The sequence below is a fragment of the Zootoca vivipara genome, chromosome 1, assembly GCF_965207765.1.
Source record: "Zootoca vivipara chromosome 1, rZooViv2.hap1.1, whole genome shotgun sequence".
NCBI classification, from domain to species: domain Eukaryota; kingdom Metazoa; phylum Chordata; class Lepidosauria; order Squamata; family Lacertidae; genus Zootoca; species Zootoca vivipara.
The window spans coordinates 6,123,110-6,146,921 of NC_142582.1; the positions used below are offsets into that span (position 1 = coordinate 6,123,110).

Below are 23,812 nucleotides of genomic sequence, written 5' to 3' on the forward strand. Positions count from 1 at the left end.
ATTTAACACCAACAAAATGGGCCAAAATGTTCAAATTAACAAATAAGGAATGTTGGAAATGTAAAGAAAAGGAAGTAAATTTTTATCATATGTGGTGGACTTGTAGTAAAGTAAAAGCTTACTGGAATGTGATTTATAATGAGTTAAAGAAAATGTACAAAAGCATGATTTTTTTAAAAAAAAACAGAAGCATTTTTACTGGGGATAATAGGTGTAGAAATTCCAAAAATAAGACCAAAGACTGTTCAGGTATGCAACAACTGCAGCTCAAAAATGGAAGCAACAGGACTTACCAACGATACAAGAGTGGCAGATGAAAATGATTGAATATGCAGAATTAGCAAAGCTGACAGTGAAACTCCAGCATGATCAAATGTTCCAAAAAGACTGAAGTAAATTTATACAATACTTGAAGGACAATTGCAAGCAATTAACAACACTAGCAGGACATAATTAAGAAGATCCGTAATGATGACGATACATACCTTTTTACATATTATTTAAAAAAATTGATGAAGGGACATAAATGTAAAGAGGAAGAAGTACATATGCATATATATATATATATATATATATATATATATATATATCATATTATATATATATATATATATATATATATATATATATGAATTAAGGTAACCATGAGATGGGGGGAAGAGAGGTCAACAGTTTGTTTGAACAATAATATGGAAAATATGGATGTATTTTAATAGTATAAAATGGAAATTTAATAAATATTATATCAGAAAAAAGGGCTCAGCTCGGGTTAAATCAAGTCCATACAACAAGACAAATTCCTGCTTCTCAAAAGTTCAGTTGGACAAAGAAGGGAGAGCACATATCTTAGAGCAGCAGAAGGGATGATATAATACAAACCACATATTTATATAATTTGAGTATTTACAAACTCAAATCTTTATTACGGTCTCCAACCAGCAAAGTAAATTAATGCATTACATCATCAAGATTTTTTTAAAAAAACTAAACTAAAATAGTTTATCTAAAAAGGATCAGCTGCACCTTGAAGCCACTTGCCTACAAATCTGATGAAGATGCTCAAACAGTCTGAGACACCAGCACAAAACTTTGTATTCTGTAGGTATTTTACATCTCTAAAGCTTGGTCCAAAGGCATTAAAGCACCTTGAATATACCTGACTACAATTCTGGTGAAGATATTCAAACTTAAAAGCAAACAGTATGAGACCCAAGCACAGCAGTGGGTGGAATGTATGAAAGATGTGTGGAGTCTTCTGGACCATATTCAGCTCCACACAGGATTGTGCTTCCGCAGCCACTACCAGCTCAGCAAGCTTAAGCTAAACTAATCTGTATGATCAGGATGCCAGATAGGAATCAGGATGAAGTTAAAATGCCTGCAAAGCCAACAGGAGCTGGAGGCATTCAGGGTTCCTGCAGGTCCTGATCCCTCTGGCTCCATCTTATTATTATTTTTGGCTTTAAACTACACAGGACCCCCCACAATGACAGACCGTAATACATTCGTTTGGAAACAGTGCTCCTCTGTCATCTATGTGCAGTGGATAAAATTGATTTTCCTGATATAACAAATGAATTAAAGCCAGGCTATATTCCAGCTTGCTCACAGGGGCATCTTTCCCGTTGGGCTAGGTGGCGCAATGTGCCATGGCGCCCACCGAGCAGGGGCGCATCGAGGTGGCACACGGAGCCGCCCGTGCGTCCGCCTCGCCCACTTTGTTCCTTTCCCGGTGGCAGTGCCTGAAGCAAGGCAGCAGCGGTGGCACCCCCCACCTGTTCAGCCCAGCACAGTCACCCGACGCCGTGCGCTCCTCAGGGCGCAGAGGGCTGCGCCTCTGACAAAGCCACCTTGAAGGGTGTAGTTGGGACGGTGCCGGCCAGCAGAGCCTGCAGGACACGCAGCGGCTGCGCTGGAGACTCAGGCACCCAGCGCTCCTTCAGGAAGTAGCCACCCGCCCGGCTGCCACTCCATGCCAGCAGCGCCTCCAGCTCCAGTCACAGACCCCGGCGCAGCGGCGCCATCGCCTCACCCAGGTGTGGTCAACGCTTCCCCCAAACCCCCAACTTGTTGCTGCAAGGGGGTGAGGTCTCCACCTTACACCCCTCCCTCTAGGAAAATCGCCAAAGAATTCCACCCAAGGCCTGACACTGCCAAAGTTGTGACATATTGCTACGGGAAAGGCAAAACCTGTCAATGCAGGAAAATTCCTTTCTGGCCCTTCAGCAGCGGCCCTGACGTAGCAGCGCCTGTGTACCTGTGTACCTGTGGAGAAAAGGTTAACCTGCAAAAGAAACTTGAATGAGGGTGTGGAGGGTGGGAGAAGCTCTGGACTCAACTGGTGCTTGGAGGTAAGATTCAAATTCTATTGTGTGAGCTGGGAAGTCCCTCCCCTTACTTGGCCATCCCCTGGCAACACCTCCCCAGACAGGATTGGACGCTAAGCTGGGGTAGACGGAGACCCCTGGCATCCTACCCGGGAAGGTGGTGCCAACCTTGAGTCACCCTATGGGATCGGGGGCTGCGCGTGACCACGCAAAGGTCGCCCCACGTTTGATGTGTGGCGTGGTCATTCTTGTCTGCTTTTTCACCTGCAGGTGTTGGTTTATGATTGTCACCCATAAATTCTCATTTTGAGATTAACAGAATAACCCTAACTTCTTGCTCTGCTATACGAACAGGATAGGATTAGTGCCAAACACTTCTACTGATCTATGTGTACTTACTGTGTAGACAGAGAGTGGAACTACAAATAAGTAATTCTACTTACTTCCACAACTGGGTCGTAGACCTTCCTCCGTCTTGGCTCTATAGTCTCTACAGTTATAGAAAAAAATGCTATGAAAAAGCTGTTTAAAACGTTATAAAAATATAACCTATTTTAATGATTCTGCAGTTATTTAAAAAGAGGAAAACGTGCCTGAGAGTTTGGCACCTACTTGAATACAGGCATTCTGATATAACAAAGCAGGGCCAAAACAAGGCTTTCTGTCACCTGGGTCAAAGACCCAGTTTGGCACCCCACCCTCCAGATGTGTGTTTGCAAATGTACACAAACACACACACACACACACACACACACACACACTTATTTGGAAAGGGCATAAAAAGTCAGCATTAAATCATTTGAATACAAAGGACTGTATGATTAAAGGGGAAATGAGAATCCCTTCCAGTAAAAGCAAACTGTTTGTCAAAAGTAGAACATTCATGGGGGAAATTCAAAATATGTGCTAATACAAAAATATAAAATTAAAGTGCCAGACTCTCAGGCACATGTTCCCCTCTTTTTAAATGAATACAGAATCATTTCAGAAAAAAAGGAAATGATTGCTGGCTAGGGGTCTATTTACAACTCTTAACACCCCTGTGTTGAAATGGGTGCAGTGGTTGCCATTGCTAATTTGTTTGTGAGTCAAATTCAAGGTGCTCACACTAGTGTTCACAGTCTGAAATGACTCAGGTCCCAAATATCTGACAGACGGCCTCCTTCCCTACAGACACTCTCAGGGGTTGAGATCAGCAGAGGGAGCCCTCAGTCTTGGCAGTTCCACTGTCCTCAGAAGCTCGGCAGGGTGGCCCAGCAGAGGACAGTCCCTAGGTTGTGGCACCCCCTCCCCACAGAGGCAGGCCTGCCCCCCTTTCCATCCCAAGCTCAGTACCATGACGTACCTGTACCAGAACTCTGACGGAGTACAGTTGAAGAAAAAGATCCGCCCTTCTTTCTAAACTGATGCCGTCTGATGTTATCACATTGCACAGGTGCCCAGTGGTCCTTGTGTTCTAGATGAGGTTATTGAGCATATACAAGCCACGGACTGAAGACCACGTGAAGAGCCCTTGTGCACCAGGCCATTGGCCCATCTAGTTCAGTATGTTTACACACCAGCTAACCAGTACTTCTGGATTTGGTCCAGAACGATAGCTTTTGACACTTGTGCCTGTGCCTCGTGTCCTCCCAGAATCATAAGAAGGACTGTAATGTGAGTTATGCCCCACTGTTAGTTTGCCTGCATCTCCCCAGCCGCTCTGGGCGGCTGACAGCATAGATCTTGCAGGGATCTGACTCGCCTGAAGGAACTCTGGCAGTTGATGCTTCCTTTCTTCCCTGATTGAGAGATGCAAAACAGGCCAAAGCCGAAGGGCAGCATGTTCTCCAGGTTCTTGCTCCTTTATGCCAGGACCTGAAAGTCATAGCAGACCATCTCAGAAAGTTTTTTTTTTAATGGATCTTGGGGGAATAAACCTGGCAAAGCTTAGCTGGGCCTAGGCCATACTCAAATGCCCTCTTTAGTTTGGACAGCCACAGCTTACCTGAAATGCATCAGTATGCTCACCGGACTAAACAGCAATGCCTGCATTTAGTGGTGCACATCTATGGGCTGATACTAGTTCCCCAGCTTTTGCAGAGTCAAGTCGCCTCCTTGATTTCACAGCCACTTGCAGTGCAAGAGATTTTAAGGTTAGGTTTCTCTGTGAGATTAATTTGCAATTAAGGCTTGATTATATGAATATATAATAAGATAGCAGCCTCAAAAATAAAAATGATGTGCAACAGGGTATTGTATGATTTGAGACGGGCATGTAATGTTGATGCAGGGATTTGAGTTTGCAACATCCTTGGTTAGAGTTCCCTGTTATGCTCAGGTGAGATCTGGCACTACAGGTAACCTCTGTGTGGCTGAGAGTCCCCTCTCTCAGAGGGAAGCACCCCAGGGTGAGGCAGCAAGCGGCAGCAGCATCTCTAGAGCTGCCTGAATGCCCCCGACTGGCCCCCGACTGGAAGGAACCAACTCACCATAGCTCTCACCTCAAACAGGAGGTCTATTTTTTTCACCTCTACTTCAAATATGTCCTCCACCGTCACTCACCATACCAAAAATTAACACCAGACACTGATTTTATACTTCAACATTTTAATCAATTTCAGAATTCTTTGGGATTTCAGTTTACCACCCAGATACTATGCAAATTTACTTAGAAGTAAGTCCCACCCTATTCAATGAAATACTTCTAAGGAAGCCTTCAGAGGGACACAGTTCAAGGGCACAATCATTTCAAATATTCAGCATTTAGAATATACAGGCACAAAAGGTGTCTCCAAAGTAGAAGACAAATCTATGACACACAGGCATTCATTGAGGTCATTATCTACAGAACTGGGCAGACATCAGTCGGGAATACCATTCCTCATTTCAGTATCAGGAAGAAAAACCAGTGGGATGTTCTTCTATCTACGCTGCCGTGTTGGCATTGAACTGTCTGTAGTGGAAGAGGCTTTTAGAGTCGAGTTTTCCAGAGTATTTGATAGCTTCGGTGAAGAGCTTTGCCACCTGGAACCAGAAAAACCAAGGCGCTACTAACATGTTAACAAACCATTTTGAAAGGATTACAGTATTTTTCCATGTATAAGACTAGGTTCCATGTATAAGACTAGGTTCCCCCCCCCCTAAAAAAGGTTTAAAATTGGGGCTCATCTTATACATGGGTAGTGTATAAGAGGGGTGTTTTCTTAATTTGGAGTCCCCCAAAATAGGAGGTGTCTTATACACGGAAAAATACAGTAATTTAACAAAGCAGCCTGCTGAGAATTAGGCTACATCTAGGCCTCATCTGCAGGTTGTTTTATGCAGATTTATCCATTTTAAACACATCAACTTAATAGCTTTTTCTATTGCAGATTCAAAAACACACTTCTTATATAGATTTACAGTCCAATCACCAAAGCTGAATGGGTGGAGTGGGGTGGGGCTTATTTTGCTGTAGTGATTTGCAAGCAACACATGTTAAGGGCTCAGCTCGGGTTAAATCAAGTCCATACAACAAGAAGACAAAGTCCTGCTTCTGAACAAAGAAGGGAGAGTACAGAGGACAGCAAAATGAACTATACCAATACAAACCACATATATTTATATATATTGGGCATTTATATCTTGCATTCTCACCTCCCAAAACTACTGTATTTGTCAATTCCCCACTCCTGTCATATTTAATCATATTTTAGTTCATGTGTTATGAAAACCAACCACTCATGAGGGGCAGGATCGCATGATGGAGGAGCTCCCAAAATACCTCCATCCACTGCTTCTTGGCTCAATGAAGCAGGGCTAGTAATGGGTATGAAAGGGATAGGTCAGTTTCGGTGCTCTCAGCATCTTATTTACTAATCTTAAATTTGGTCCTCTACATTTCTGAAGCAATTTGCAAAATAAAAATAAATCTAAAAAGATCCTCATCCAAATTCACATGCTCTTAGGGGCAGTTTCTGCAGTATGAGAGACTGCGGGGGAACAAAAGGCAGGGAGGAGGGGGCGAGAAGGGAGCTTTACAAGCCCTGAAATCCTTCTCCGGCTCAGATTAAAATTAAAACCCCAGCATGGCAAATATAGTTCCCCAAAGAGTTCAGGAGAACATCAGAGCAAGAGAGAAGGAAGTCAGGCAAAGGAGGAAACTTCCTGCTCTCTGCTCATGCTGTTGCTGCTACTTCTGCCACCTCCTCACATAACGGTTGTCTTGTTTTAAATCTTTACAACAGCCCCACATCATTTTCTCCGCACTGCAGATAGCAGGCTGAGTTTCAGGAACAGAGGCTTTTGCCTAAAGCTACCGTGTTTCCCCCTTTTTAAGACACCGTCTTACAACTTTTTTCCCTCAAAAAAACACATGGTGGCTTATTTTCAGGGGGTGTCTTTTTTTTATTTTAAAGTGCCGGTACAACTGGGTCCCACTGGCTCAGGACGCTTGGCGCTCTCTTCCGCGTGCATTTTCTGCCTCTTCTATTCTCTCCGTTTCCCCTCCTCCCCATCCTGAGTCAAGGGCTCTCCTTCCTTGGAGGCTTCTAAGCAGAGGCTGGATGTCCACCTGCCTAGGAGACAGACGTGCATGGGGGGGGGGGCTTCACTCTGTGAGGTGGATTTAAACCTCGTAGGATGCCAGAGCAGGAGGTATACACAAAGCTGCCCATCTCCCTCAGCAGCTTTAGGTGCTTCTCCTCCTGCTTCGGCTTGGCGCTCGGAGGTATGTGCGCGCGGAGGTATAGAGGCTGCTCCCCGGGCTCTCTCACGCTGGCCGGGGAATGAGAGGGAGGCCGGGACCCGTCCCGCTCCAAGACGCTAGTGAGGGAAGCGCGAGGGGGACGAGGCTAGGGCCTGCGCCTCTGGCGCGCGTAACCCCAACTGACGGACCGACGGAAGGAAGGGAAGGGAGGGGGGAAAGGGGAGGAGGGGGAGAGGAGTGGCGTCAGCTCTCGGCGAGGAGGCCGGGGTAGCTGAATGACGAGCCGAAGAGGAACCTGCGCAGCACCTTTTCTCTGTCGGGGGGGGGGGAGACGCGATCACAAACAGAGAGAGACGGACGCGCACACAGGGGGAGAGAGAGAGACGCGCACGCACAGAGAGAAAGAGACTGACACCCACAGAGAGAGAGAGAGCGGTGCTGCTTTGCGCTTTGTCAGCGCTGCAGCCGCTGCCGCTTCCGAGCGCCAACCCGACCTGGCAGGCTTCCTCCTCCTGCCACGGCCGGCATTGCAGGAGCTGGGTCCTGCTGGCTTGTGCCCTCCGTGCTCCGTGCGGCACTGCTGCACGCTTTATTGGCGCTGCAGCAGCTGCCGCCGCTTCCAGACACCGACCCAACCTGGCAGGCTTCCTCCTCCTGTTGCGGCCGCCGTGCTGGGTCCCGCTAGTTGGCTGGGGCGCTCAGTGGTCTTGCTCCGCACGTCGCGGAAGTATGGCTTATTTTCGGGGTATGACTTACATTTCTCAAACGATTAAAAACCCTGCCATGCCTGACTTTTTGACTACGTATTAAAAAAGGGGAAACACGGTAGCTAGTGAGATTACCACAGAGATTAGTTCTCAGCTACAGTACTAACCTCTGGACTGCACTAGCTTTTATGTATATGGATTTGCTGAAAACCAGAAACCCTGCTTTCATTAAAGAATTGGCCTTAGAACTGCAACAGAGACACAAGAAAGAGGTGCTGCCTATGAAGTACAACACAGATGACAGGAAATGCCTTAAATCAGTGAGCTGGATGAAGCTTAAAATAGTTGGCTTTCAAACATTAATTAGGGCTTTAAAATGGGCCTTAACCTCAGTCATGCCGGGAGGGGGGGGCGGGGGATGGGACAGAAACCCTATTGTGGGAAATGGCGAGCAATATACCTGCAAATTAGTTAGGAGAGAGCGCCCACAGTCGACAGCTGTCCTGCGGATCACGTAATTGTCATGGACAAACTTGGTGTTGTTATTGGGAAGGTTAATTACCAAGTCTATGCTCCCATCTTTCAGGAGCCTGAAATGAAAGGCACAAGATATTTGTGTAAAAATAAAAGATTATGAAGTCCAGCAAAGCAAAATAACATATTTCCACACACACCCTCCAATATTCCACCAGCACAAAACTTTGTAATCTGTAGGTGTTTTACATCTCTAAAACTTGGCATAGCTGCCAAGTTTTCCCTTTTCTCGCGAGGAAGCCTATTCAGTATAAGGGAATTTCCCTTTAAAAAAGGGAGAACTTGGCAGCTATGAAGCTTGGTCCAAAGGCATTAAAGCACCTTGAAGCTACTTGCCTACAATTCTGGTGAAGATATTCAAACTTAAAAGCAAACAGTATGAGACCCAAGCACAGCAGTGGGTGGAATGTACGAAAGATGCATGGAGTCTTCTGGACCATATTCAGCTCCACACAGGATTGCGCTTCCGCAGCCACTACCAGCTCAGCAAGCTTAAGCTAAACTAATCCGTATGATCAGGATGCCAGATAGGAATCAGGATAAAGTTAAAATGCCTGCAAAGCCAACAGGAGCTGGAGGCATTCAGGGTTCCTGCAGGTCCTGATCCCTCTGGCTCCATCTTATTATTATTTTTGGCTTTAAACTACACAGGACCCCCCACAATGGCTGACTATAATACATTCATTTGGAAACAGTGCTCCTCTGTCATCTATGTGCAGTGGATAAAATAGATTTTCCTGATGTAACAAATGAATTACAGCCAGGCTATATTCCAGCTTGCTCACTTGCACTAATAACTTCACATTACACAAAACCAACACTTGTCTTTCACGAACTGGGACACCACAAGCTGTGAGGAAGAAGAGTTGTGAAGTCACAATAACTTGCTTTTCCATGTTTATACAATTCACACCAGTTGAACCGTGGGGTGGGTAGGCCAGTGAGCCAGCTGGACTACTGTCAGACAACAGAGGTAAGGTCAATTTCCCAGCTGAAAGTGGGAGAACAGGCCCAAAAATAACATGTTCAGAATCCCAAGATTATTTTCTCAGATTTCCCCTCCCCTTACTGCAAATTTGCTTAAAGTCTTACTGTTGGACTGGAAGGAGTGTGGGGTCCGTGTTTCCCTGTGATGGCCACGCAACTGGAGACACGGGAATGCCGTTGGCACTGAGCCACTGAGAAGTTGCTTCTGTAGCATAAAGCTGCAAAGCAATAAAAATACATTTGTGCTATATAATTAATTAAAAAAAACAGATCTTCATCTTAACAGTTCTGTATGCGGCTGACTAAAATAAATAAAATGCTTTCAGTAACATCACGGAGGGCTAATAAACTTAGGTATATGTGAACTGCAGTTTTTCTCTTTAAATGCCCATATTAAAAAAGAAGATTCTTGTAAGGTGATGTCACATACCTAATTCTGTCTGGTACAGTATATGGGACACTGACCACTGTGCGGAAACTTGATAACTTATGCCTAGTGACCTCTGTTATGGCTTAAAGAGCCAGCAGCAAGCAGGAGATTTTGGAGCATTCTAAACTTGGTCTCCTCATGTGTGCATCACCCACTGGACTCATTTTCAAGAGAAATAATGGGTCTCAAAATATTGATGAAACTAGGGTGTTACCAAGGGCATGTGTCTGCTGTCCTGTGAACATTTATCTTGGTAGCATCTGGTAAACTAACATATATGTTTCTGACAGAACATCATCGCATTTCCAGCTTCCTACCCCCTGTGAATGGCAGCCAGAGAAGTGCAGCAGGGGCTGAAAAATTTAAAAATGTAATGAGACATTTTATTTTATGAGATTTATTATGAGGCAGAGAATTACAGGATGTATGGCTGCTGTTGCTTTCAGCCATGTGACCCTTCCCTTTTACTCTTACAAAAATTAGGGTCTGGTTGGCACGCATGTCTTGCCAGGAAAAAATATCCAACACACACAACATGCCTGTCCATACATGGTCACTTCTTAGGTTTACCTGAACACAGGAGGTCTCAGCTTTTCATACACACACACAGAGAGAGAGACAATACCTTAAAACCTTGACTATGGAGCTGCTCTGCTTCATGGAGGAATTTGGGACGGAAGGAAGGCTGAAAGAACAGTGAAGAAAGTGGGTCTCAAAGCCATGTTTTGCGCAGCAACATCCCTTCCCCACAGGTGTGAAAGTGTTTGCAGAGTGGATATTTCACAAGATGCAGTAAAGCTCTGCTATTATAGTGGGGCATGTAGTAAAGCTCCGTGTTAGTCTTGGACATCTCCCTCTTCTTAAAAGTGAATGTCACAGAAAGCTATAAAAGACATGAGCTTTCTTGCAGTTGGCAAGTTATTGTAGATTAACAAGCTTCAAAGGCACTGTTTGCCACGAAACTGAAGTCCATATCTCGCCAATAAGCTGGATTCCCCATAGTATTAACACAGCACACTGCCTTTGAGGGTTTTATAGCTGGGGAGTAGGATTACTGGACTACGAAGTGTCAAATTCAGCAACCAGAAAAACAAAATTTGTAAGCAGGGCTACTTACACGATTTGGGCACGTTTGCCTAAACAGGCATACTGTATTAACAATCTTTGCTTAGTCACATTTGTGTGCGCGCGTGCAATTTAGAATTTTGTATCCTGATTTTTACCATGTATTTGGGGAAATGGAGGAAGGAGAGAGGGCTACTTGTGTGAGGGGCAGGGGCATGAGAACAGGGAATCATCTTAAGTAAAAACCCTCTTCCAGCTCCCAGACATCATACCTGGGCAGGATTCTCTCCACCTTCATTGCAGGGGGTTGGACCATATGACCCTTGGGTACATTCCAACTCTAAGATTCTATGATCATGAGAATTGGAAACTTGCTTTTTCTTTTAAATGAAAGTTGATAACTAAAGGAGGCTGAAGAATGAACCCGGTCCAGAATTGGAAGCTATATTGTAGAAAAGCTTTTTGAAACAGCTATCTATAGAAAACAATATTTTCTGAGGGATTTCTTCTTCATGGACTTTAGAAAGTTTCAGCCCCAATGCATGAAGCCCAGTGACAACAGAAGATGAGAAATATAGCTTGTTCTCTTCCCCAGAAGTGCGGTACAAACTTCCTGGAGGTACCAGCTCTGAACGCAACAGCCATTCTCTGGCTACCCACATGAAGCGCTGTTGTTTCCACTCTTGCCGTGAAGCCAGCAGCGATAGGCAGGCACAGAGTGGTGGAGAAGGATGGCAAAGATGCAGGCAGAGCTGGTAATTGGATGAAATGCATGCATAGAATTGACCGCTTTCCACAACAGTCTTCCATTCAAAATAAAATGAAGACAGGAAAGATATAAGTTTACAACCTAGTTATGATTCAATGAATTCGGCTTGCAGCTTAGAAATAGCATTCCAATAAAAATATATATTTGCTATACTGTGGAAAATTTGGCATTGGCCAGTTGAAAGGCAGCAGATGTTATCATTATTATTAATTATTATTTATTAATGTTTATTGAATTTATATACCTCCCTATACCCAGAGGTCTCAGGGGAGTTCACAGATGTTGTCCTTCAAGGGGAAAGTACTTTCCATGTGTTAATCTACAATGGCTTTTGACCAATAAGGAGTCAGGATTTCACAAAGCCATTTGTTTTTTCAAGCTAGCGCTATGGATTATCTGATTCTGAGAGAAGTCACACTGACTGAACAACCCTGAAGAGTAGAGCAAGGAGTTTGTGGTGGAAAGTGAGCCAAGCCATAGCTTCAAGGTCCACAGGCACTGGAAAGAACTTCATGGAAAAAAACCATTTCTGCCCTCTACATTAAATGGGAAATAACAAATATCCAACATGACAGGCTTGGCAGCTTCCCTGCTATGGAATCGCTATGCCTTGTGGTCAGGGGTGTTGGCTTTCACAACAGTATTATAAACTTCTATCAAACATGTACTGAACACTTGTGACACATAAAACAGGCTCTCCTCGAAAAGAAATTACAGCTGTCAACCTTCATCTGAGCTGCCCTAGATGTAAAAGCTGATTGAAAGTACCTGAGCAAGAAACCATTCGCTACTAAAAAAACCACCAAGTACAAGCTTGCTTATTTACAGCAAGCTATCAGGGTTCAGTTTTGAAATGGATTTTCTCATTTCTTTCAAAATGTTTTTCACACTGTTACATAATTAGCCTTTAAAAACAGACGCATGTCCTCAGGTGATTTTTATTTTTTAATTTTTATTTTATGGACCAATGCCAGTTCAATTCAAGCTAAAAGTAGCAGAGAATATCTCCCCCGATGCATTGGTTAAGAATTTTATTAGATTCAGAATACAAAGCAATTTTTGAGCTAAGATGAATGTGGGATCAGGCAGGCCTGCACGGTACTCTAAATACCTAGTTCTGACGCAAGAAAGCCCTGATTCTACACTCAGAATAAATCTACACAGATTAGCCAGTAACTGCCTACATGCACACTGAATGAATCTGTTTTCAAATCATATTTTGGCAAGTCTTAAGGGCTGAACTATATGGTACACAAGCAACAAATGTTTGGGGTCTCCCAATTTAATTTTCTTCTTTTAAAAGCAGCTGTTGGAGCCCCAGATTGGATCAGGGCCGTGGCACAGAAGGAGGGAGAGGGGGCTGACCCATTCCTTCTGCACTTCAGTCCCCAATACAAATTCCCCTGCAGGGCTGCTAGCTATGGAGAAGAAAACAATATGGCTCCGCAGAGGTGATTTGGAAAGAGGCACCCCAGAAAGAGTCTAGAGCACAATGTGTATCTGCCAAGTCCCATAATATATGGTTGCGCTTTCATACAATGATACCTCGCAAGACGAATGCCCTGCAAGACAAATTTTTCGCAAGATGAATGCGTCTTGCGATCTGATGGTGACTCGCAAGACGAATTCGTTTTGCGAAAAATTCATCTTGCGAATCGCGGTTTCCCATAGGAATGCACTGAAATTTAATTAATGCGTTCCTATGGGCAAAAAAAGAAATTTCAATGCATTCCTATGGGAATCCGTGATTTGCAAGACGAATTTTTCGCAAAACGAATTGACTCGCAGAACAAAATAAATTCGTCTTGCGAGGCACCACTGTATTGACATGAGCACATTTCAGCCTCTCTTTCACTTCAGTGCTTGCATGAATGTTGATATTCTTGCTTACATTTGCATTTCCCACCAATAAAAAATAAAAAAGAATAAAGGGACATCTAAAGGGCCCTAAACTTTTTTTTTTAAAGGAAAGAGGCTGTGGCACGGGGAGAAATACTGATCCAATCCCCATCCAACTCAGACCCAAATTGGGGCTCCAACAGCTGCTTTTAGATAAAGAAAATGATGCTGGGAAAGGATTTATAACCAAGGCGTCTTCACCAGCCATTGTTTTTAATCTAGAAATATCCCACCTTTCATTATAGAATTCTGGACAGTACACATGTACACACACACTATAGCACACCTACAATTCACAGCATGTCCCCAGCAAGTTGCACTCTCCTACCAGAGGAGAGACATTGCATGCAAATGTTTGCTGGGTTTTGGTTGAGAAGTTGCTCAAAGCTGGAGCAGGCTAGGTTTTCGGGAAGTCTTTTTGTAGTAATACTACTTGTGCACCATGCTAGCAGCTACTGAATAACCTGTACAAGTGCACACTGGCCAGCTATTATAAAAACCCATCACAATGGAAGGACAGTTCCTGGGAAGCACATAGCAGGATGGTGCCCGTCATGTGCTCAGAGCATGCATGCTGGAGGGGACAGAAGCAGTTGCTCAGTTCCATGTGTGAGCAGTTCACAGGTAGGATTGCATAGTCATCGTCAATATTAACGTGATAAGTGTATTTAAGGACCAGGTGCTTAGTCTGCGCTGCTCTTCCCTCCAGAGGAACGCAGAAGTCCAAAGGCTGCAGTGAACATCCCACCACTCAGGGAAGAGACACAGCAGCAAGTGCCCTAGTGAGGTGGTCCTCAACCTTGGGCCTCCAGATGTTTTTGGCCTACAACTCCCATGATCCCTAGCTAGTAGGACCAGTGGTCAGGGATGATGGGAATTGTAGTCTCAAAACATCTGGAGGCCCAAGGTTAAGGACCACTGCAATTCACAGACACTCAGAATACGCACAGCCTCGGGCACGAGATTACCAAGAAATTGGTCTCTGTTATCTGGACCTAAAAATAAAGCACTCCTTGAATGCTGTCAGCATTTTATGATGCTCAGCATTTCTGCACCACAGCTGTAAGACAGATGCACATCTTCCCACAAGCATTACTTAAATAGCCCAATCAGGAAAGGGAATCAAAAGAGCCATTCATCTAATGTTGTTTAATAGAAAATGCAAGGTTCCAGCCAAAAATCACTTCATTAGCACCGTCAGTCACTTCCCCCCACCCCACCCTCAAAACCATCTAAATGGAATCATCGGAACTTTCTGGTGCAAATCAGCACCATTATTGTCATTTTATGAGGCATAGTGATGCCCCTGACCAGTTCAAAAATTTCAAGGGCACTATTTGTATTGAATGGAACTGAATTTGCAAGCATATTGGAAAGTGGGGAGGTCTGGTGGGTTTGCCCGAGTCAGCATTTGCAAAAGCCACAACCTTGGGAGAATTTCCCACCCAGGCTGCTCTGGAGGAGGGGGCTCTCGGAGGGTTCACATGGCCTGGGCTAAGTTTTCCAACACTGGCACCTAGGGGTGAAGGTAATAAATAAATCACAAGACTTACAACAGCTGAACTGCTGCTGTTTGGGATGTGTTCAAGAAGGTGACTGAGAAGAGACCAAGGAAACATCATGCATTTACCAGAGGCACAATAACTGGGCTGAACAAGCTGTTCCATACTATTCCTGCCACCGATGTGGCCGCAGTAACAGGAGTAGGCCATGCCAGATGAGGGAGACACCCTGAGGCAGCTTCCTCTACCCACCTCCATCAAGGTAGCTTCTGATAAGTCAACAAGACTCCCTATTCCATGCCTGCCCGCCCGCCTAATACAGCAGGCAATTCACGGTGGTAGCCCATTGGTACCTCTCATCCTGGCATTTGCACACCCTCCCCATGCCCAATAAGCCAATTTAAAATACCCCCAGAGGAAGAAAAATGCCACAGATCTGTTTAGTCCGTTCACAGCCCTTGAGAGCAGGCAGTGTCTAAAAGTCTTCTCAAAGGGACATAGAGCTTCAGTAAACAGAACCTTTCATTCTGCTTATATTGTTCCATGCGTTAGTGGTGTTGTAGCTTTCCATTCATTCATTCAGCCTTTATTGGCACAATGGGTGTTGTACCGTAGCTGACAGGGTGTTTGGTCTTCTGCCAGCTGATAAGGTGCCCTGTTTCTTGTAAATTCTACTGAACATCACATTTCCCTTCTAAATTATGCCTCGATTATTTTGCTTTAAGAAGAAACAGTTTGCATCTTTATTCAAATTGGGTTTCCTCCCTTTTCTTGAGGTTTCCAGGCCCACAAGCACCCCTGTCACTGAGCAATTAAACCAAGAGGGAAAGATGCATGAAAAAGAAAATCAGCGAGTTAATAAATGAAGTTGACACTTCATTTCCACTTCCCATGACCTGGTGACTCTTCAAGACCTACACTTGCAGCACAGAAAACATATGCAGTGCTCATTAATCATTAGCCAGGGATTTTCCAAAAGGGCATGCAGTTTGACTGAGCATCTACTTACAGGTCAAGTACTGCACCTTCACAATGATTTATATACCACTATCTTATTGGGATAGCATCATCTGCTCATTGGAGCACACAGTTTGTAGGGATATGAATATCTACCCCACTCTAAAGTGTTGAACAGAGACACAAAGCCAGAACTATTTTTGCCCCAAGAACACACCAGTTTGTATCAAGCCTAGCAGTAGAATTCATTTTAAATGTGTAATAGTAGCTGAGTAATGTCTATTCTCTTCAAGGCATCCCCCCCACTCCCATGACATTATTGCCTCCCCCCACCCCACATGGTAATTTTTGCACTAAGTCCTGCATAATAATAATACCGTGTTTCTCACATTTTAAGATGTGCCTATAAAATAAGCCATGGCACGATTTTCTCAAGGCAATAAAATATAAGGCATCCCCCCAAAATAAGACATGCTGGGGTACTGGTGGGAGCAGGTCAGGGTGGCGCTTCTGTAAGGAACAAGAAAAGGAAGATGCCTGTCCTTGCCGGAAGCGGATGCGCAACGTGCGCCGCGTGGAGCTCAGATGGAGCGGGAGCCGGCAGAAGCTGCAGCACGCCCCGCGCCGAGCCCCGACCCAGCAGGACCCTGTGTGACCCGCAGCTCGCGCCGCGCCAAGTCCCGACCCAGCGGGACCCAGCAAGGGCAGCAGCGCGCGCTTTGCCGAGCCCCGACTGAGAGGGGAAGGGTGGCAGAGAAATCCAGTTGCACCAGGATTTCTGAGGTTAAAACTTGTGGGTCCAATTCCCACACCCTGTTTCAGCGTCTGCAATAATCATTCACAGGCTGGAAAGTCGGTATTGTTTTTAATTATTTTCTTATTGACTTTATGCAGGGTGTAAGCTTATTACAAGCACAGCGGGGGAATTGCAAAAGGCCATCAATTGTTTTTATGAGACCCCAAGCATTTTCTAATCTCAGATGTAGTGACTGATCATTTGGGGAACAGATACACAGGCCTTGTGGAGATTTATGAACGTATCATACTTCTGTGTCTCCTGCTTGTAATTACCCCGAGGCAGTTAAGCAACATTGCAGGAGGAGGGGGTGGCGGGGAAGAAATTTATTTATTTCTTTATTTTTGGTTGGGATCCTTTTATTATCCTGAAATGAAGGCCTGATTTATAACTTAACTGTATCAAAGGGGGGAACTCAACGTAGCGCTAGGCCGATAGATCCACCAGGACAAGCTCATTGGGGCTTGCCAATCAGCCCAATCCCCTCTCCTCTCCTCTTTGGGGGTTCTCCCGCCTCAACCCCTGTCAATTTTAAGGGGCAGGGGCAGGAGAGGTGGGGAGAGCAAGCACAAGTCCCTTCACAGGGCTTCCACTTCCATTTGAATCGTGCAACCTGAATTTTCCAGCATGTAACTGATCTCCACCATAAAATAGCAACAGTCTAGAAATGACCTTGGAGAGCTCCCATGCCTTTTCAAACTCACCTGGATTGCAAGCAGAATTCCCTTCTGTGGCAGCTTAAACCCAGTAGACAGCATTGCTTTAAGGAAGGCAGAATGGATATTCTCCCCAAAGCAGGCCACCTAGACAGCGGAAAGGTTAGAGGAGAGGAAGGAAAGTGAATAGGGGATTACTGCTGGATTACAGACAAAATGAATACCCATTTGAAGAAAAGGGGAGAAATGTTCTTCACCAAGGAATCCTAGCCTCCCCTCTTTCTGCAGTTCTTCCTCTCTTTGTCAGGAGCCAGCAGGGAAATGGCAGATCAGCACAGACAAATCTTATATTTTAATTAAGCAATAATGAAGGAATAAGCAATGCTTTACTCTCAAATAGCACACCATGGAGCAACATAAATGGATCCTGCTATGAATTATGTGGATGCCAAACACAGCTTCTGGTTCACACAGTATGCAGGTGTTCTGCAAAATGTTCATAATACTTAATGCTTAAATAACAGCAAGGGTTATAAACGCTACCCTGGGCCCATCAATGAATGGTACAGCTTGCAGTGGAAATGCACAGTTGCTTAGCATGAGGTTCTAGGCATTTCCTGAGGATTTGTGAAACCATTCAGACTATTTAAGTACACAAATTTGACTGGGACACAGCAAGGAACATCTGGATACTATATAGTTTTGCAGGCCATTTCCTAGAGGTTGATAAAACGTGGGACAAAGCAGGCATCCCCAAACTGCGGCCCTTCAGATGTTTTGGCCTACAATTCCCATGATCCCTAGCTTTTTAAAAAAAATTATATTTATTGACATTTTCAACTTACAATTTCCATTCACATCATCATCTTACATCATAAACAACCATCTAGCAAAGAAAAAGGAAACAAAAAAGGAAAAAGGAAACAAAAAAGGAAACAAAAAACAAAAAAGCACAAACAGAAAAAATAGACAATACAGAATAAAAAAGAAAAAGAAAAAATCAATCTAATGTTATTAACTCTGTCATAACTTTGACTTCCTCGCTCCTCCCCTTCCGAGTCTAATCCATCCTTTGTTTGGCAATTTTCCATTTTTCATTATTTCACTTACAAACTTCTCCATTTAATTCTTATAATAATACCATATATAAAAAATATTTCTACCACTTAACAAATTTCTTATTACTCTAAATATTCCCTTTAACCTCTTGTTTATTCACTAAAATTATTCTAACTTAAACAATTTACATTCTAACATCTCACTTAATCTCTATTCTAAAATCCCCCCTCCATCTCCCGGCGACCAGTCCCTGGAAGTCCCAGATCAACTCCTGTGTACAATCCAATTCCAAACCGTTTTATCAGTCCCTCATTTACATTACCTCTCAACCCACACCATCTCTCACCCACTCCAGCACAGATTCCTCCACCCAGCACCTCCTCTGCCAACCCCCATTTAAATTCTTCTTTTTCTTGTCCCCCCATTTAACAAGTCCTTCGCCTGGATCTCGCCTCCTTTCTCTCACTAAGGAGGTTCGAATCCAGGCCACCTCTTTTTTCTTCATCACAGCTTGGTTGTTGTTACCAGGGGCACGTTCTCCCTCTCTCACTGAGAGAAGCTGCCCCTGGGAGTCTAAATCCAGTGTAGCTCTTTTGTTATAACATAGGTCCCGTGCAACCTCTCCCACCGGTTGCACTTCGTTCACAATACAGAGTTCGTCTTGGTCCTCTTCTTCTAATAATTTCGAATTTTTGTCCTCTATAATTTCCTGCTGTGTCTCTAAGCTGTCAGTTGGAGCAAGTTGGTGCAGGGATTCAGTCAGTAACTTAGTAACTCTTCGGTACTCCTTTACTCCCATCGAAACTTCTTGAATTTTTTCCCAGAGACATTGTAACTTGCTCTCCCACATCTTGTCAGATTGTTTTGTCTATCGAAGTCCTTTGTCTTCTCGGGTTACAAAATGGCGAATAGGCTGTTTGTGTCCGAGACGGAATCAAAGCTGAGTTGGTCAGTTCCTCCAGGTTCCCGTCGCCGGGCTACCGGTGGGTTCGTTGAAGGTCCATTCCCAATTTTGCAGAAATCAGCGTAATAATCCCCCCCCTAGGCTCTGCTACCCCGGGGAGGGATTCAATTTTTCCTTTTTAGCAAAGTTCAAAGCCACTTTCCGGTGTTATGGCTGCAGGCTCGGCAATTGCATCTTGTTTCCTCGATAAGGGGGGGGGGGCGACCTCCATTAATTTTTGGAATTCCCCTCCCAAGTCCAAATTCTTTCCAAATTTTCAAAAGATCTTGATTACTCACGGCCTGATTCTTCTTAATTTGAAGGTATCTGGTGCTCTGAAGCGGTGGCTTAGGGCTTCACTCCGCCGAGGTAGCGAATGGATCCAAGGCTCCGTCCCGGACTGACTGCTCTCGGGGCTCAAACTTCGAGCTTACCGGGCATCAGCCGGGACTTAAGGGGCACAGCTGGATCTCCACGACCCCCGAAAGCCAAATCGGGGGGTTTTCCGGGCGGCCGCTTCGCCCAAGCGGCTCACCCCTCCTCGGCGGGGCCAGGTTTCTCGGAGACCGAGAAATCCGTGCCGATCGCTAATGGCGCCAGACCGGAAGTCTCCCCATGATCCCTAGCTAACAGGACCAGTGGTCAGGGATGATGGGAACTGTAGTCCAAAACATCTGGAGGGCCGAAGTTTGGGGATGCCTGGGATAAAGCTTAGTCTACCAGATTAAGGTAGCGCAGGGCTGGTGCTAAGAACTAGGACCATACAGGTCCCAGAGGGCAGTGAATGTAGAATGGATAGTTGCTGGACAAAACAAAAGTCGAAGGGTATGGCTTTTCCCTTCAAAACCTGCTTACCAGGGAGCAACTAAAGGTAAAGTGGGTCCCTTTAAGACCAGATTTTAATGTCTCAGAGACCTCCTAGGTGTAATAATGAGTAATCATTTCTCCAACTTGTCTGGCATTTCTTCTCCGTTTGGCAACACTTCTATCAAAACGACTCTATGCTTCTCTTCCTTGAGGACTGCTCAGGACAGGCATCCCGAAACTTCGGCCCTCCAGATGTTTTGGACTACAATTCCCATCTTCCCCAACCACTGGTCCTGTTAGCTAGGGATCATGGGAGTTGTAGGCCAAAACATCTGGAGGGCCGCAGTTTGGGGGTGCCTGGCTCAGGACTTCCCAGCAGTAAGAGACTCAAGTCTTTACAGGAGAGACATGTGGGGCCTCACAGTGTCTTTGTAGTGAGGTGTTTTGGCCCTGGAAGACTAGCTCCCTGACAGTGTGTATGTGTGTAATGTTGCTTTGTTAAGTATGCATTCTGTGGTTGACCTCCTTTGTACTCTTTTGTTTTGAAATCTTTAAGATAATACTTTAGTTTCCTGTTAATTATTTTGCTTTGCATGTATACTTTACATCTGACTTTCTTCTAGATTGTTTCATTTGATTTTTTTAATGTAGGTTGTAAACCGCTTTGAGTTTATTTCTTTGAAAGATATTAGCAGAACAGAAATGAAATGAATAATAATAATAATTACAAATACAGATGCTGAAGCAGTAGTACGGGGGTGGAGCAGAAGCAACACAGGAAATACTAAGTTCAGGATTTCAAAGAAAGAAAGAAACAATGGGGCAAAGGCTTCTCCTAAGGAATGATGTTTGCAAACATGCTTGCCGCTTTCCCTCTCACATGCACATTCGCTTTCTCTCCCAGGCTCCACCAAGGCAAAATAATTCCACCTTGGACAGGACTTCAATTCGGAGTGATAAAAAACGAGCTTAATGGCCCGTTAGTAAACCATTAATCTGTCACTCACTGTCAGCCAGCAGAGTATGCAAAACTCCAAAGAGGCAGATCAACATGGATGTAACCATACTAGGAGCCTGAATATAATTAACCCTAACAATTGCCTTCTCTTCTACTCTTATCTTCTACTCATCATTCTAGATAGCAATACAGTAGCTAAATTGTGCATGTGGGAAAGGGAAACATCATCTCAAAAGTATTATGGTTCTGTTTTTGGCAATCATATAAGCAGTTGGAAATTCAAATTTAAATCAAAATTTATTCCACATACCTTGCTATATAGTGACAGCATAGTCACATGGACAGTAAGTTCTGTGTATATTTAAAATGCATTTGGAGAATAAGTGGCTGTTTTACCAGTAGAGTTATTACCCTCTATTCACTGATAAGAAAGACCTTCTCTACTCGTCTGTTTAATGGCAATTGTGAATATGGATCTTTCTAACTCATAAAAGTTAATAATCTCTCATTTATGACTAAAATATTCTCCCTCTCTCCATCTAACATGCAGAAAACTAAGTCTCACCCCTTGGCCAAATTACTGTTCTTTTTTTGTTTCTCAAGATGTCAACTCCTTTCAGAAAGTTAGAAGGACAATCAGACTATTTCAATTTGCTGCAGTTAAGGATTTGACTACAATTGGAAGAACAGAGTAATATTTTTTTTTAAATCTCCAAAAGGAGCAGAAGTGACAATATTCCAGCAATATATTTGCAATACTCTGCATGAAATATATCATATAACATATAGATACTATATGTCAAAATTGAACACTTATTATCCTATTCATCATATTTATTTTGTAATTATTGGGAGTAAATCCGTTGCATTCATTGGGATTTACTCCTGAGTTATAGAATATATTTTTAACACCTCATTATTGCCTACTGGCTATAATTTGCGTGTACATTTAATTGCCCTATCTAGAATGATTATAAATAGAAGGGACCTTGAGGTCCCATGTCTAATCTCCTACTCATACCCATGGGTAGGCTTAACTGTGTGGGTAATATGAGAATGGGTAAAATGGAAGCTCTCTCTCTCTTGAGCCTATGGGTCTGTGTGCTCACATGCATACAAGCACATACAAGACATCTACCTTTCACCCACAAGTCTACAATCTTGTTCCCCTCTGAAGATGCCCATGCGCAGTTTCCAATTTTTCCACACCACAGCCTCAAGTAGAATTTGTGATTCCTTGATCTAGTTCAGATTCTGGCATTGGAGGGAGTTGGACCAGAAGACCCTTGGGGGTCCCTTCCAACGCCACAATTCCCTGATTTTATAGGAACCAAAGGTGTAAATCGGATGAACAACCAAATGTTGATGCTGTCTAGCCACTCCATTGCTTTCAATGCAAGGCATATTGGGTACATAATGATGATTCTTCCCCCTCCCCCAACTACCTTGGACAAGAGCAGCCATGTTTTCCCCTCTGAACTACCTTGCAAAAGGATCCACACATCTAGCCACTTACAGCTTTTTCCCCAATGGAAAATGAAACTGCAATTCCCAGCTCAGACTCTGAACCTGTTGAGATTACCGCAGCATCCCTAGATGGGTCAAATTTATAATCTCCACTTCCGGGTGACCTGATAAACTGGTCGTCCTAGGAAGCCAGGAGGGAAGCAGCTGCTAGTGCTGGCCAGCATTGCACCCTTTGCAGTTCTGGTGTACAGAAAGGTTACTAGTGTTGCGCGAGGAGGAGGCTGGCCATGCATGGCTCAAGCAGTGCATACTTAATGCTACAGAATAAAAGCCTTAAGGCACCTAACAAATGAACTCATAATAAAGGAACATGCAGTGGATTCCTTCCTCTCCTGGGATATGCTAATTAGAGGGAAGTTATGGAAACGATCCATAAACAGTATTATATCTGCAGTCATTCAGGATTCGAAGAGTCCTACCTGCAGTTCTTTTTCTGCATTACACATCATGATGGTAACCAAGCAACCATAAAAATATCACCCCAGGTATGTGTTACCCTGACGTAACTTCCCAGTTCCAAAAAAGACCAAATATTCCTGTTTTGATGTCTAGTGTTGTTTCTGTGACGCTGCATTAATGAGGATTTTGAAGGTTGCATATACTTGTCTGTCAGGAGCTAGCTAGGTATTTCATAAAATGTACTCTCTGTCACTCTGAAATATTTACCAGAACCCGACAGCTCTCTGTGAGGAAAAACAAACAGGGAGTTCATGCCTTTGCAATGACCATCACAAATAGATAGGACTCAGACACAAATGAAGAGGGACATCCAGTGGTCAAAAAAAGTTACTTTCTCCAGATAATCAGTTTGGTTTCCTTTATAAGAAAGGTTAGATGTCTTTGCACTGAGTGGGGGGGAGGGCTTCCAAGGTCTAAATTTCTTGCCCCCCCCCTACCCTACCCTGAAGACACTTAGCAATTTAAGTACAGGTAACTCACAACTTATGTGCATTAAACTTTTATGCATTCAGCTTCACACGCCTAGCAAACCTTTTAAACAAAAAAAAATAGCAAAAATTAAAAAGGAGGCAGGTATTTTTTTTGGGGGGGGGACTTTGGCAACCCCACCTGCCATTGCACCCAATGTGTTTTGACTACAGTATATGCAATTTTGGCTTTATGTGGTCTCCCCGGAATGTAACCCCCACATAAGTTGAGAGTTGCCTGTACAATAAAGATATCATTAGTGTGGTGTCTTTTAAAAATGACCTACTCTCCAG

The 23,812-nt window shown here is 44.0% G+C and overlaps 1 protein-coding gene across 1 annotated transcript in view; it reads right to left on the bottom strand.

Annotated features, from left to right (window-relative positions):
• Nucleotides 1-4,899: 4,899 nt before the first annotated feature.
• CPS1 (carbamoyl-phosphate synthase 1) overlaps nucleotides 4,900-23,812 on the bottom strand; it is a 137,496-nt gene continuing 118,583 nt past the window's right edge. The window contains exons 34-38 of the mRNA XM_035138778.3: nucleotides 17,347-17,445; nucleotides 10,280-10,339; nucleotides 9,330-9,442; nucleotides 8,164-8,293; nucleotides 4,900-5,333 (exon numbers count right to left, since the gene is read on the bottom strand). Coding sequence (XP_034994669.2) covers nucleotides 5,235-5,333; nucleotides 8,164-8,293; nucleotides 9,330-9,442; nucleotides 10,280-10,339; nucleotides 17,347-17,445 — 501 coding nt within the window. The 3' untranslated portion in view covers nucleotides 4,900-5,234. The remainder of the gene's footprint in view (nucleotides 5,334-8,163; nucleotides 8,294-9,329; nucleotides 9,443-10,279; nucleotides 10,340-17,346; nucleotides 17,446-23,812) is intronic.